The sequence below is a fragment of the Taudactylus pleione genome, unplaced genomic scaffold (assembly GCF_031769625.1).
Source record: "Taudactylus pleione unplaced genomic scaffold, aTauple2 ptg000018l, whole genome shotgun sequence".
NCBI lineage: Eukaryota > Metazoa > Chordata > Amphibia > Anura > Myobatrachidae > Taudactylus > Taudactylus pleione.
In genome coordinates, this window is record NW_028284420.1 from 185,605 (window position 1) to 200,009 (window position 14,405).

A 14,405-nucleotide genomic window follows, 5' to 3' on the forward strand; every position below is an offset into this window, starting at 1 on the left:
GTGCAGCCACACAATGTATGACTGAACTTGGGGAAGGGGATGGCCTATCCCATTTGGTTACGCGCCTGCTGTCTATGTGATATTAGGTAATGCAGGATAGGGAATATATTACCTCACATACTGCTTAAATGAGTAAATGAACAATAACATCCTGTGCATCCCTTGTTTCATAATATAGGGGCCTATTCATCATCACTTAATTTCTACAAAAGCAGGGGAAACTAACATTTTCACCTGCAATTGTAGAAATTAAGTTATCGGGCCATTCATCAAGAAGGTATCTGTGATATCTCCTGCTTACCTTCCTCTTGCTGAATGGGTCACTGTCCCCATACACTAGTATGGGGTCAGAATTAATCAAGCTCCGAAAATACAATATTTTACGGGGCTTGAGTGCGGGAGCATTCGCCATCTTTAGATGACAAGTGCTCCGGCTCCAGCCTTGCAACAGTCCCGGATAGCGAAGAGGGTTCTTTCGGATCCCTCCACCCCTGTTCGACTCCTTTCTCCAGACGACGGGACTCTTGTGCACATACGTAACCTGTAGGTTACGCATGTGCACTTGTCTCACTGCTCTGAAAGGAACAGTGAAACAGTTCGGGGAGACAGCTGATTTTCGGATCAGCTGTCTCCACGCTGGAGCAATGATGAATTGCTCCGGCGCTTGCATCGAGTTAGAATGTTAATTATTGGGGTCCGAACCTCGATAATTAATATCATGAATAGTCACAATATGAGAGATCTAATGATGAAGGTGCTGGGTATAGAAATAAGACATAGTGGCAGGAGATGACAATGCATGTTGGAGGCCTTCTGCATCCATAGTGCAGGATCACACAGCAACAAACAGAATAAGATACTGTAGTGTGTGTGTTTTTTACCATAGAAAACACACATTAAAGTCTTACTTTTTTTTTTGTTATTATACAGCACTTCAGAGCCATGATGAAGAAAAGAAGAACATGTTTCTGTTTTTAGAATTTTTAAAACATGTTTATATTTTTAGTATTTTTACATTTACTATTATTATTTCATTGTTATTATTATTCCTATTATTTTTATTATCATTTTAACTATTATTACTACTATTATTATTATTGCTAAGGGGAAGGGTTAAGGGGAGATTTAATTGGGGATAGATTAGTTAGGATGGAATATTATTATTAATAATAATAATAAATAATAATAATAATAATATTAAAAAAAATAAACATCAAAGGTGTGTGACTGGCCGGCTATTTAGGGGAGGTGGAGGCCGGGTTTTATTATTATTATTATTATTACTTCTACTACTATGGCTATTATTGCTAAAGGGAGGGCTTAAGGTGAGAGTTAATAGGGGAGAGAGGAGTTAGGGGACCAGGGGAGAAGAGAGATTATTTAAACTAATAGCAATAATTATAATAATAATAACATCAAAGGAGTGTGACAGGCCGGCTATTTAGGGGCGGTGGAGGCCGGGTTTTATTATTATTATTACTAATGCTATTTTTGCTATAGGGAAGGGTTAAGGGGTGAGTGAATAGGGGAGAGATGAGTTAGGGGGGACCAGGGGAGAAGAGAGATTATTTAAACTAATAACAATAATAGTAAACATTAAAGGAGTGTGACTGGCCGGCTATATAGGGGTGGTGGAGGCCGAGTTTTATTATTGTTATTATTTTAATTATTACTACTACTACTGCTATTATTGCTGAAGGAAGGGTTTAAGGGGAGAGTGAATAGGGGAGAGAGGAGTTATGGGGGGCCAAGGGAGAAGAGAGATTATTTAAACTAATAACAATAATTATAATAATAATAAACATCAAAGGAGTATGACAGGCCGGCTATTTAGGGGAGGTGGAGGCCGGGTTTTATTATTATTATTATAATTACTTCTACTACTATGGCTATTATTGCTAAAGTGAGGGCTAAAGGGGAGAGTTAATAGGGGAGAGAGGAGTTAGGGGGGACCATGGGAGAAGAGAGATTATTTAAACTAATAACAATAATAATAGTAAACATTAAAGGAGTGTGACTGGCCGGCTATATAGGGGTGGTGGAGGCCGGGTTTTATTATTGTTATTATTTTTATTATTACTACTACTGCTATTATTGCTGAAGGAAGGGTTTAAGAGGAGAGTGAATATGGGAGAGAGGAGTTAGGGGGCGCCAGGGCAGAAGAGAGATTATTTAAACTAATATCAATGATTATAATAATAAACTTCAAAAGGAGTGTGACAGGCCGGCTATTTTGGGGCGATGTAGGCCGGTTGCTGCTGCTGCTGCTATTATTGCTGAAGGGAGGGGTTAAGGAGAGAGCGAATAGTGGAGAGAAGAGTTATGGGGGGCCAAGGGAGAAGAGAGATTATTTAAACTAATAACAATACTTATAATAATAATTAACATCAAAGGAGTGTGACAGACTGGCTATTTAGGGGAGGTGGAGGCCGGGTTTTATTATTATTACTACTACAAATGCTATTATTGCTGAAGGGAGGGGTTAAAGGGAGAATGAATAGGGAAGAGAGAAGTTAGGGGGTCCAGGGGAGAAGAGAGATTATTTAAACTAATAACTATAATAATAATAATAAATATCAAAGGCGTGTGACTGGCCGGCTATTTAGGGGTGGTGGAGGCCGGGTTTTACCTAAAACATGGTACAGATGTGTCCATATAAAAATAAAACCTACAGTTTGTGTTTTAGTTATTTACAAAAAAATTGACAGTACATATCTCTGTTACTGTCATTATTGTTATATTACTATTATTATTGTTCGCATATGAAAGAAATATGACCGCATGTTAAGGGTAGATTGAATAGGAGAGAGATGAGTTAGGGGGACCAAGGGAAAAGAGAGAAGAACTTGGATTTGTTCCCTATGATGGAGTAAAAGGAGTAATAGCTAGAGAGAGAAGAAGTAGGATAGGCAGGGTTAGAAGGTGGCAGGTAGAGATTTCCTATCTGATAGATTCTATGTTGGAGGTGAATAGACGACAAAGTCAGAGGCAGATAGGGGAGGAGATATAGGTAGGGAAGGAGATATAGGAGTGGGGGAAGGCAGAGAAGGTGGTGATGAGACACTGGTAGTTGGAGGATTTGGAGGAGATGAAAGCCTTGAAGAACACACCATCACCTGTTGAGTGAGTAGAAAAGAGGTCACCATAGTAGAGAGCTGTGGGAGAAAGCCAGGTTTTAGTGATGTTGAAGAGGAAGATAAATACATCTTGAATTGGGGCCATTTTATTATTAGCTATAAGTTTAAACTGTGTTATTTCCAGTATATACCTCATATATGATCTCTATCTCTCTATAATTATATATATGTTTTTCTTTTTTTATTTATTATATACTTTATTGGGGATTTCCCTCTCTATGGGTTATATGGACTTACCTTACTAACACTATTCTCTATTTATAGTCATGGTTACTCAAACAATTTAGTACAGTACTGTATAATTTAATACAAAAATAGCCGCATTCAATGTGACATTTTATTACATCACATTTCCAACTTTGTATCACTTTTTTTACGTGTTTATATATTTTTAATATTTTAATGTGTATGTTTTATACTGTATCAATAAAGGTTACATTTTAAGAGGAATTTCTCTCCTTTTTTCCATTCAAGTGTTCACTAATATTAGACAAATCTTTTATTTTTCTTGTGTATTATGTTTCATATCTGTGTTACTAATTAATGTACATTTGCAAGTAATCTGCATTATGGAAGTCCTACGGAATGGCAATTTCAAAAAAATGTTTGGTCTGGGATCACTTGTTACATTATTTGGCGAATGGCAATAGTCAGGGTCTGGCAGCTTTTAGCCTGGGGGGAAAATACAAGCAAGTGGCCCTGGCTTTCTACCAGCTTACGGCAAAAGAAAAATAGGCACAAACCAGGCATATACAGGTCAGTTCCCCTTCCTCTCTAGTTTAAAATCAGACCTCAGATCACACAGACTCCGTCAATTATGATCATACCCCATACCTGACAACCTCCCCCACTCCTCCAATTATAATCATACCCCAAACTTGACAACCCTTGACCCTCAATTGCAAACATACCCTGTACCTGACAATCACCCCTCCTTCCTCAATTACTTTATAATCAGTCTCAAACTTGACAACTATCTCAATGTAAATAATACCCCAGAAATGCCCCCCAAGTCGAGCCCCGAACCATGTCAAAGAACTGCCTCTCCTAAACCTGATAACCCCTTCTTTTACCTCAATTAAAATCATGTCCCAGAACTGCCCCTAAATCTAACAACCCCTTCCCCTAGAATTACAATCATATTCTACACTGCCCCCCCCACCCCCCGCAGACCTAACAACCTCCCCCTTCTCTGTCAATTGAAATCCTGTCAATTAACACCCCAATAAGTGACAACCCCTCTTCCCCCTCAATTAAAATCATGCCCCAACTGCTGATAAAAGATCAATATTAAATGAGACCTCAGTTCTATGGGGACTGCCCAATACATATACATACCCTAGTCCAGGCTCCTGCTTCTGCAGTCCCTTCTGTGTTCTTCTGTTTCTCGCTCTTAACCTGAGCCTGATTGGCCACTTGCACTGTAGTTTCCACTGATTGTTGGATAGCTCCAGCCATCCACCAATCAGCATTTAGATACTCCCACAACTGTGATTGGTGGATGGCTAGCACCATCCACCAATCAATAATGCTAGCAGCTTACAGTTTAGTGAGGCGGCAGCCGCTCAGGCTGCATCGCTGATTCGCTGCGTGTGCCTAGAGTGACAGTCTGACAGACTCTGGACTGAAGTCCGGACATGACAGACGCCGGTAGAAAGGCAGAGAATGTTGCTTGTCAGCTCTAATTGTTGCCAGGGAGCATCCTCTGCCTGCCTCATGGGCGTGCCCCTAAATCCTTAAAAGTGTATCGGCCAGGGGGCAGATGCCACCCTGCCCCCCGACTGTAGATGAGAACTAAATGGTGTAATATGACCACTGAAAGTGCTGCTTGTGACTACTATAAAAAGTATGTTCTTCTAAGTAGAGCTTTATAAAGTGTTTAAGCTTATATTAATGCATTGTAAAGGCCCCTACACACTAGACCTGATTCCGTTGCATCGGAAATGACAAATCATTCAAATCGCCCAGTGTGTATGCACTATATTGTGTGCAGTGCGCACTCCTGTGGGGTCATTGGTCGCGTCATCTGATCTTCCCTACATGCAGTCCAATCCGACATTTTTTATATTTTTAAAACAAGGTTAATACATTATTAAAAACATAATAGCAAAACAAGTAGTAAGACAAAAAGCACAAGCCCAAACCAATAACTTTACTGTACAAAATAGCATTAATGGATTCTGTATAACATTTAGGGGCTGTTTCTGATTTTGGAGCAAAACAGCAAAAATAATAAATAAATTCCATAGACAAAAAACCTTACGGTATCGCATGTCCCATTAAAGCTTCATTAGACATGATCTGAAATTTCACAAAACCTACTGAATTCCTGGCCCTCAAAGTAAAAAAAGCAATGAAATTCCGATCATTAAGGATGATGCCTTAATGGACGTGTTCCTTGCGCAATACAGATATGGTATGCCATGACACCTGTGGTTAACTGCAGATTCAGCACTCTCAAAGAGTGAGATTTCTGTCACTCACAAAATGGTAGAGCTGCTAATTCACAGATTTGTGTGCGCATTGGAATACACACATACAGTCTATACAACTGAGGTCTGAGCAGTTATGTGGCACACAAATTCCACTCAGTGCCCACAATCTTCCCATTCGTTCACCACAACAATCCCAGTGGGTTCCAACATCCTTCTCACTCCATACATCCATCTCATTCAGAATACATATTCAGCTCCCTAATTTTTAAAACGATCATACTCTGTCTATACATTTACACTATCTGCACCTCTATGCTGCTCTATCGTCCCCAATCCCTACTGCTGGCATAAAGGGCCCACCAGGGGAATGCAGTGTTAGGAGCCCATGCTTAAAGGGTGTGGTCATCCACCAGAGGGGGTGTGGCCAGCCACCACAGTTGCTTGGCTAACTATCAAGCAAATCTTGGTATAGTTTCTATAGAAGCAAACCAATAACTGATGTTCATCCATGTTCCTGCTCCACGAGGTAACTGACCATCTAATACAGTAACAATGTACAATTCAGTACACAGTGTGGAACATGACAACCTAGAGGAGGGGGTGGGCCCCAGGCAGTGGGTCCCACCGGGGATTTCCCCTGTACCCCTGTGGGCCAGTCCAACCCTGTGTACACCCCCATATCTTTCACAATAACGATCATACAGCACAGTCTAGTGTGTATGAACCTTTCAAATAACCGCTTTAAACCTTGCTAGCTACACCCCGGATATTTATAGAATACTAGCTGAAGTGCCCAGCGTTGCCCAGGTTTAAATCTTTATGTTATTTATACCTTTAACATTTAATGCCGAGTCGCACCCAGGATTATGTTCATGCGCGGGGGTCACTCGACCTGGCTTATTTCATCCTGGCCCTTTCACACTGCACATTAACCCAGGTTACTGAGCGTTCATGTGTAATAACTTGGGTTATTGCTGCAAGTGTAAAAGGAGTATCAGTTAGGCATCCCAAACCAATTGCCACCCCTCTGTGAAGTTTTCAACCAAATCAATCCAGTTGAAGGCTCAGAACAGGCTCCCCAGGTCAGAAGTCTGCCCAGCCAATGGAAGGTCCGACCAGGCCCTAACCCCCCCTAAAACCTGGCCAGGATCCAACTGGATCATCTTGCGTTGGTTTCATCCAAATCGGTGTAGGGGTATCCAAATGCATAACCGGACAGACAAACAAAAAGAACAATAAAATGTATATATAAGATGTCCAATCAATGTGTCGTGGCATTGCACTTTCATATGCTAATGCGACAATAGGTCGAACTAAGATGCATATCTGTAAGTCTGAAAAGGCAAGCCTATCCTGCCCACTGTCCTAGCATCCTCAGACGCAAAGATAATCATTAGTGTCGGCACTTGCACCAGCCCCAAGGTAGGTGTAAGATATGTAAAAAACAGATATCCCTTTCCCATACGCACTACTTCATACAGAGCTGTACATACACTCCCCTGACACTCCCATTAGAAATAGCTGCTTCATGCATCTTAATACTCACCACCCAGAGACCTCTACTTCAGATGTATAATTAGGCCCAATAGCCCAGCCACAGAACTGTTGGGACCTACCCAGGGGTGGATTGGGACCTTAAAGTGGCCCTAGAAAACAAAAATAAAAGTGGCTGCTTGGAGGTGGAACCAAATAAAATGTAGGGGAGGAGGGGGGGCAATAAAAAAAAAAAAAAGGCGTGGTTGGCAAACAGCCCTAGCCACAGCACAATACTGAGATTATCCATGTGCCTGCCAAACAATAAAGAAAGCATCCATGTGAAAGCCATACAGACAACATCCCTGTCACTGCCATAAAGCAGATACTAGCGATTGTCATACAGGACAGACAGCATCCCCGCAACCACATAGTACACTGAGGATTCCGTGCACAGCCATACACTACACTGAGCATCCAAGTGAACACAGCACAATAAATACAATATATATTTATAATAACTTGGACTGCTGAAAATATAAATAAATTATGTCATGAGCTGCCATGGAACATCGAACTGATCAGATGTGCTGAGACTTGTAGTTCCACTACAGTTGATCAGGAACAGGTAGACTCCAGATACAGATGAGACCTCCAGACGTATAGACTGCTCACCTCTGGACAAATATCTGAAGGAGTATTGTTCTGTGCCAAGAGGGCTACGTGGAGACTCTAAAGAGGAGGATGCTGGCCGAGCAGGAGTGTCTATGGCCTGTGATACTTGATGCTTTCTTCACTTGCAGAAACCTGAGCCCCTCTTATCTATCCTGAAGAATCTCACTTACCACTACCTGAACCTCTCTCTCCTAGACTGACTACAGAAACTTACCACACTGCTAGAACATGAGCACCTCTCCCCTACCCTACTTTGGGGCCTAGTGATTACAGTATATGCAGATTATCTACGTCAATAAAGAACCTCCACATAGAAGCATAAATTACATCATGTACTTATGAGCACCCTTGGTAAAGACATGATGAAACTTTAGACTTTTTGATTAAACCTATAGTTAATATGACACTGGACCTACCGATTGAACACCCTCTATAAAAGTCTAATAGCATGACCAGTAACCATTACATTTATTTTAAGTAACAGTGGTCATACTCAATTTAGAGGAGATAGCATATCTTCAGATTGTCTCAAGTTAGGCTGGACTTCAGAAGCGCTATGCTCGCCCCTACATCAACATGGCCATGCCCCATTGTAATAAGGCTACTACACACCTTTTATGCACTTAGTAATGACCCAATTAGATGACTGCAAAAGATGGTAGGTATAAGGTAGGCATATTAGACCGGACTGTGACTATTCAAGGATTTATCTGTTTTAAGACAATGATTAAAAAAAAAAAAAAAAAAAAGTACACGTAAAAAAACTAAAAATGAAAACAGCTAAAGATGCATGACTTGGAACAGAGGGCCCGATTCAGACCCACTCGCTAGATGCGTATGCAAATTCGGCTAAGTGATAGACGATCGCACGGCAAGGCATAAGCACGTCCACTATGTCTTGTCGTGCGATCGCTCTGTGTATGCAGACGCCCACCAGCCTGTCTTAAGACGCCCACTTGTGCGCGTCATCTCCAGGATGTGTATGCAACCATCGGTACAATTGCAAACGAACGCAGCGCTTGTGGTTGACCATAACCTACCGCAAGCACTTCAGTGTACAATCCAGCCAGGTGACGTGTACTATGACACTGCGTCTTAATTATGCATGCCTCTGAAATGGCGTTGAGACGCTCAGGCATGCCTGCATTCGCACCTCCACTCCCCCGTTTTCAAAGACCAACCCATGTCACCAACCACAAACGGCTCGTCCTGTCACTCACTCGGCTGAGTAGTCTATGCGCAGCAAGCCTACGCTTTCCGATTGCTCGGACTGATTTGTGCACGGCGATGCGTACGTATGCGCACAATGCAGAAATCGGCTGGCTGCGTGCGAACGCTTCCTAGAGAGCGGGTCTGAATCGGGCCCAGAGTCTTGTGATGTGCACATGAGGTAGGTGTTTGGGAGGACAAGCCCAACTTTCTATCTATCATGGCATACGGCTCTAATAATTCTACTGGACAGAAAGTTATGTCATATAACAAAAATAAAGTTTCTCACCCAGTATACAACATATTTAAAATGTCCTCTTGCATTCTCTATTAGGGATCTACAAGAGCAGTCTGCTCTTGTGCCTTTTATGCAAATATGTTGTAGAGCACTCCAGACCTGTCCTCCTTATCTAGAATGCAAAATATATCAAAGTTAACCTTTTTATACTAAATGGAAAACATAATGGTATTCTCAGATTCCTTTTTCATTGTTGTAGTAACATATTATATTATTAAAGAGGACCCATCAGTGCCTTGTCCATAATGTATATCACCACACAATGCTCTCTCAGCCGAGGAGAAAGCATGATATCTGACGTAATAAAGTACAGTGTGCATACAAGGGCATTAGGAAGAGGAGGACAGCAAGCCCAGGGATGGCATAAATACATAAATATACACTACCCATCCAGTTATAATTAGTCAAAATGGCGCTGCTCGAGCCATCTCATTAGGAGGACCCATGAGAAGGGAGGCTACATTTTTATGATAAGCACTGCAGCTTCCATAGAAGTGAAAAAAATAAATAAATCAGTTATTTGTTTATATGAAAAACATATTATAGTTATTTAATGTTCTCAACAGCAATAATTGTCATGTCCAGGTTTCCTTGAAATCGTAAAGTGCATATGCTGGTGATATAGAAGTAAATGTCAATAAATTAAAAATATGGACATGCATACTAAAATTAGTTTTAACCAGTTGGTCTTGAATGACAGGTTTTGTACATTTTCCAGTGTTTGGGAGCAAATGTTCCATTGTAATTTGCTTCCATACATTACTAGATTTTCGTACCAGCTAGCCAATTAGTTGGACAGATAAAAGGTGTATGGCCAGCTTTACTCTTTTAAATCCCCAGTAAAGTAAACCAGGTTTATTTGGAAAAAATGCTAATGATAAGACTATTATGTGTCAATGAGGAATGCTCTTTATAAAGGGCACAAAAAATGTTTGGTCAATGAAATATCTATATAATAAGCAAGAAAGCCTGTCTGTCTGTCTGTCTGTCCTTTATGCACGGCCAGAGTTTAGACCTAGCTCCACCAAATTCGGCATAGTGGTGTAGTTTGACCAGCATTAGGTTTTTGCCTAGGTTTGAACTTCGTCAGGGCCACACATTGTCACACAATCCCTAAAAATTCTCACAGGTTCATGGGCTGGCTCCAATGGAAATTGGCAGTCTGCCAAAAACCTGTGTTAAAGCTACAAAAGTATGCTCAGTCACGCGTTTCTGAACAGTCTCCGTCCCTGCTTTGAGGTGACCGCCGACGGGTAAGTGCATCTCCAGTCTGTCCAAAGTGATTGACATGTGCATACAGGCTTTATATTAGCCTGTATATATGTATATTTATGTGCTTTTATAGTTAACATTTATATATAAATGTTAAGTATAATAGAACATAAAAATGTACACATGTCAATCAATTTCGGCAGGTTTAACATGCTCTAATTGGTCTTACCTGTCTGTGGTCACCGCAAAGCAGGGACGTTGACTGGGCGGTGTTACACGATGCTGCAGGGACTTATGGGAAAATTTCCCTCTGTCCTGCAGTTTTCAGGAAATTTAATGTCATTTCTTCATATAATGCCATTCGGAGATGGTGTTATATAAAGTAAGGATTTTTAGAGTAATTTAAAGCTTTTTGCTTTGCTGAATAGCAAAAAGCGTTAAAGCACTGTAGAGATCAATGACTGATCTCAACAGTATGGTACTCTGCGAGATGGGAATTAATGGAGAAGATAATTGCGTTATCTTCTCAATTAACCCATTGCTGAATAGTGGATTTACATAAAAAATGCGTAAATGCTGATTTCCGCATTTATTATGTGAAAGAATCATTGCTGAATAGACCCCTTAGTCCTTTTTAAAGTGATCATATACATTAGTCAGTCCTCTGTGTTTGCATGCAAGATCGTAACTAGAACTTGTGGGACACATAACAAGATATTAAAAGGCAGCCTTCCCCCCCGAGCTAAATGAAACACATACATTTGCCCCCACACAGAGTCCATTCAGGTTATGCCACACAGCAGTACCCCTTATATACATTATGCCATGCAGTAGTAGTGCCCCTTATACATTAGGCCACACAGTAATTCCCCATATAGATTATGCTACATAGTAGTAGTGCCCCATATAACACATTATTCCACACAATGGTGGTGCCTCTTACACATTATGCCACACAGTTATGCCCCCCCCCAGCAACTTCTCTCCCTGTGTCCTTCCAGCAGCCTCTCGCCTCCCCCTGTGTGCCATCAGGTGTGGATTTGGTCCTGGGCAACCAGCTAGTTACACCTGGTGCACTGGCAGGCAGCAGCAGACTAGGACAGACAGTGCATGCGCAATTTAAATCTGGAGCCGGTTGTGAGCCATTGCCTCGTGACCAGTGGCGCTGTCTTTCCATGTCTGCCTGCCAGTGTGCCAGCTGTAATTAGCTGGCAGGCCGGCACCAAATCAACACCGCTGACACCCAGGGCCCCCTCGTCGGCCCTGACTTGACCGGCCCACCTTGTGTGCGTAACTGGGTACAGGGGGAGCGGCAGGCCACAGAGGCAGCTCAGGCACCATAGCAGCAGCACCCCTTGTGCCCATGGTAGTTACATCACTGGTTCCATGCATGTTAGCAAACAGTGGGGTCCTTTTCAGGATCAATGGATTGGGGTTATAGGCGGGCGAGGACAATGTAAACAAATAAAGACTGCAGGTGTACTTCAGGGTCCAGTCTTCAACCCAGATAATGCCAGGTATCCCAGCTAGTTTATTATTATTTATTTATTAACAGTTTCTTATATAGCGCAACATATTCCATTGCACTTTACAATTGGAAACAACATGAACAGAACAAAACAGGGTAGTAACAGACAGACATAAAAGGTAGGAGGGCCCTGCTCGCAAGCTTACAGTAACAAATTATTCCTTATAATGCACCAGTTGCTCTAAAATACATAGAACATAACACAATGATTATAAACAGTGACATAAGAAAGCAGTTTATAAAGATAATACTTACATGAGTTTATAACTATTTTTATATCCACTTTGTATTATAGAAGCCTATTCACACTTACCTGGGTAATTTAGGTTTATAAAGGAAGTTAAATTATTTGAATATATATTATATATAGCGTTAGTTTTTAGATAGAAAAGATTTGTCTGGAAAAATCCGAAACCGATGGATGCTCCCATTCATACCTTGTGGAGAATCAATAAATAATTGTCTACCGGTGTTCGTTGGACCATAGTTGAGGTGGCTGTAAATTGTCTTGTAGTTTACCCATCATCCAGCAGGTGGTAGCGTTGTCATTTGTCTCTTATGGCGCCGCTCGCCTAACTACAGCCGCCTCTATGATTTGGTGACGTCGCAGCACAGATGGCCGGCACACCGGAGCCGGACACGGTACAGATGGCTGATCCGGTACCCGCCGCCGCTACGGAGGCGAAGACCCCGGTCTGCAGTTTCCTTTTTAAGAAAAGCAGCAGGAAATTCGCAGGCCGGAAACGCAGAGGAGAGGAGCGGGGTGAGCGCAGCCTGTGGGAGTGCTGCGCGGGGCATTGTGGGAGAGTGCCCGGGCAGGGGGCGCTGCTTTTAAAGGGACTTTTGTCTGGGTGAGCCGACCACGGGAAACCCATAGGACGTGCAGCTTGTGGTGCTTGTTATTACGCTGCAGAAGTTTCCCCTTAGTAGCAGTGATGGAAATATTGACCAGTCTATTGTCATTTGTGTGTATATGCCCAGTGTACCCCCAGCTCTTTACAGATAATGAATGCTATAATGAATAGAAGAGATCTTATGGCTATTAATAGACAGATAAAAAGACCCTGCCCACAAGCTTGCAATTTAAATTAATAAATAAAATGTTGGCAATGCTCTCCTTTTGGTAACATTTATTATTCAACATGAAAATGCTTAAAAAAAATAAAGTAGATTAAATGCTAAAGACAATGTTGGAAGCCTTGATGCACATGTGCAAGAAAACTGTAGGAACCAATCAGAACGTAGCTGCAGTCTTTTTAGTGCAGGTCAGAAAATTAAATATTCCCTTTTAATTCTGTCAAAATGTATACTTAAAAATCCCACGCTAACAAAATTACAGAAAACAAGAATTAAAAACTGGAAAGGTAATTTTATCTGATTTAAAGGCATTTAAAAAAATCATTTCCCTGTGACCAGGAAGAAAAAAAAGCCATAAGTGGAACCATACCTTAACATTGCCAGAATTCCCTGTAAACAGGAAAAAGCCTCTAAGTGGAAACACTGGGTTTGTTACTTTATCCTTTGCACAAGTGCAGCTGCAGTCTCCTTTCCTCTGTGACTGCTTCCATGGATAACCCTACACTGGGCAGCACTACAGTTCTTCTGGAGCTTGTGCTGTTTAAATATATATGCATTGTTTCTCCTTCATCCACTAGGGGACACTGGAGTTCAAGACAGTGGGGTATAGACGGTGGTAGAGTAGAGCCTGGCACTTTAAATAATTTAGAAGTGTGACTGGCCCTCCCCCTCTATGCCCCATCAGCCCCAGTTTTTAGAATGTGCCCGAGAGAGCCGGTCGCACATCAGGCTGTCTCCAGCCTTTCTCATATAATTTTAATTTTTTGTTTTTTTATTTAACAAGCTGAGGACAGACAGGCTGCTTACTGTGGCAGTCTGCCTGCTACGTGGGAGCTGCCGGGAGGGCACCACACGGCTACTGCAGCCTGTGTCCGGTGACCCTGAGGGGGGACTTTAAACAGAGTCATCGGACTCCTTGAGGACCCGCCACAACTGAAACCGGTTCATGTCCGGGTTTCCTCACTTGCCCCCCAGCCCAGCAACCCGGCCGCAGCAGTCCGTAAGTATATCCCACTACTCCTGACTAGCTGGAGTGGTGGGCCAAAACGCTGGGCTCAGGGACAGCGCACACTGCATGGCTGTCACACACGGCTCCTTCCCCCTGCCAGTGAACGTGGTAGTTTCGGAGCTGCTGACGAGACCCTGCCGCTGCACTCGACAGTCAGCGTCCGGGTCTCTGGCTTATTCCTAGCCATCCCCTTCCTATTTAAGGAGGGGATGGAGCGCGGGCCCCTGCAAGTGCGTGTTAAGCGATGGTGACAGCAGTGATTCCGTGGCTGTCACTGAGGACGCCTGTTCCTCCCTCCTCTATATGGGAGTAGAAACGCTGGGCGGTGTGAGTAAGATCACACAAATGACAG

General features: G+C 42.3%; 1 protein-coding gene and 1 long non-coding RNA gene across 2 annotated transcripts in view; one reads left to right on the top strand and one right to left on the bottom strand.

Annotated features, from left to right (window-relative positions):
* Positions 1-12,752, bottom strand: part of LOC148540590 (uncharacterized) — a 31,039-nt gene extending 18,287 nt beyond the window's left edge. The window contains exons 1-2 of the long non-coding RNA XR_015868721.1: positions 12,405-12,752; positions 9,219-9,339 (exon numbers count right to left, since the gene is read on the bottom strand). This is a non-coding gene — a long non-coding RNA (uncharacterized LOC148540590). The remainder of the gene's footprint in view (positions 1-9,218; positions 9,340-12,404) is intronic.
* The window catches only part of RNF113A (ring finger protein 113A), a 30,229-nt gene continuing 28,354 nt past the window's right edge, over positions 12,531-14,405 (top strand). The window contains exon 1 of the mRNA XM_088442147.1: positions 12,531-12,730. Coding sequence (XP_088298273.1) covers positions 12,583-12,730 — 148 coding nt within the window. The 5' untranslated portion in view covers positions 12,531-12,582. The remainder of the gene's footprint in view (positions 12,731-14,405) is intronic.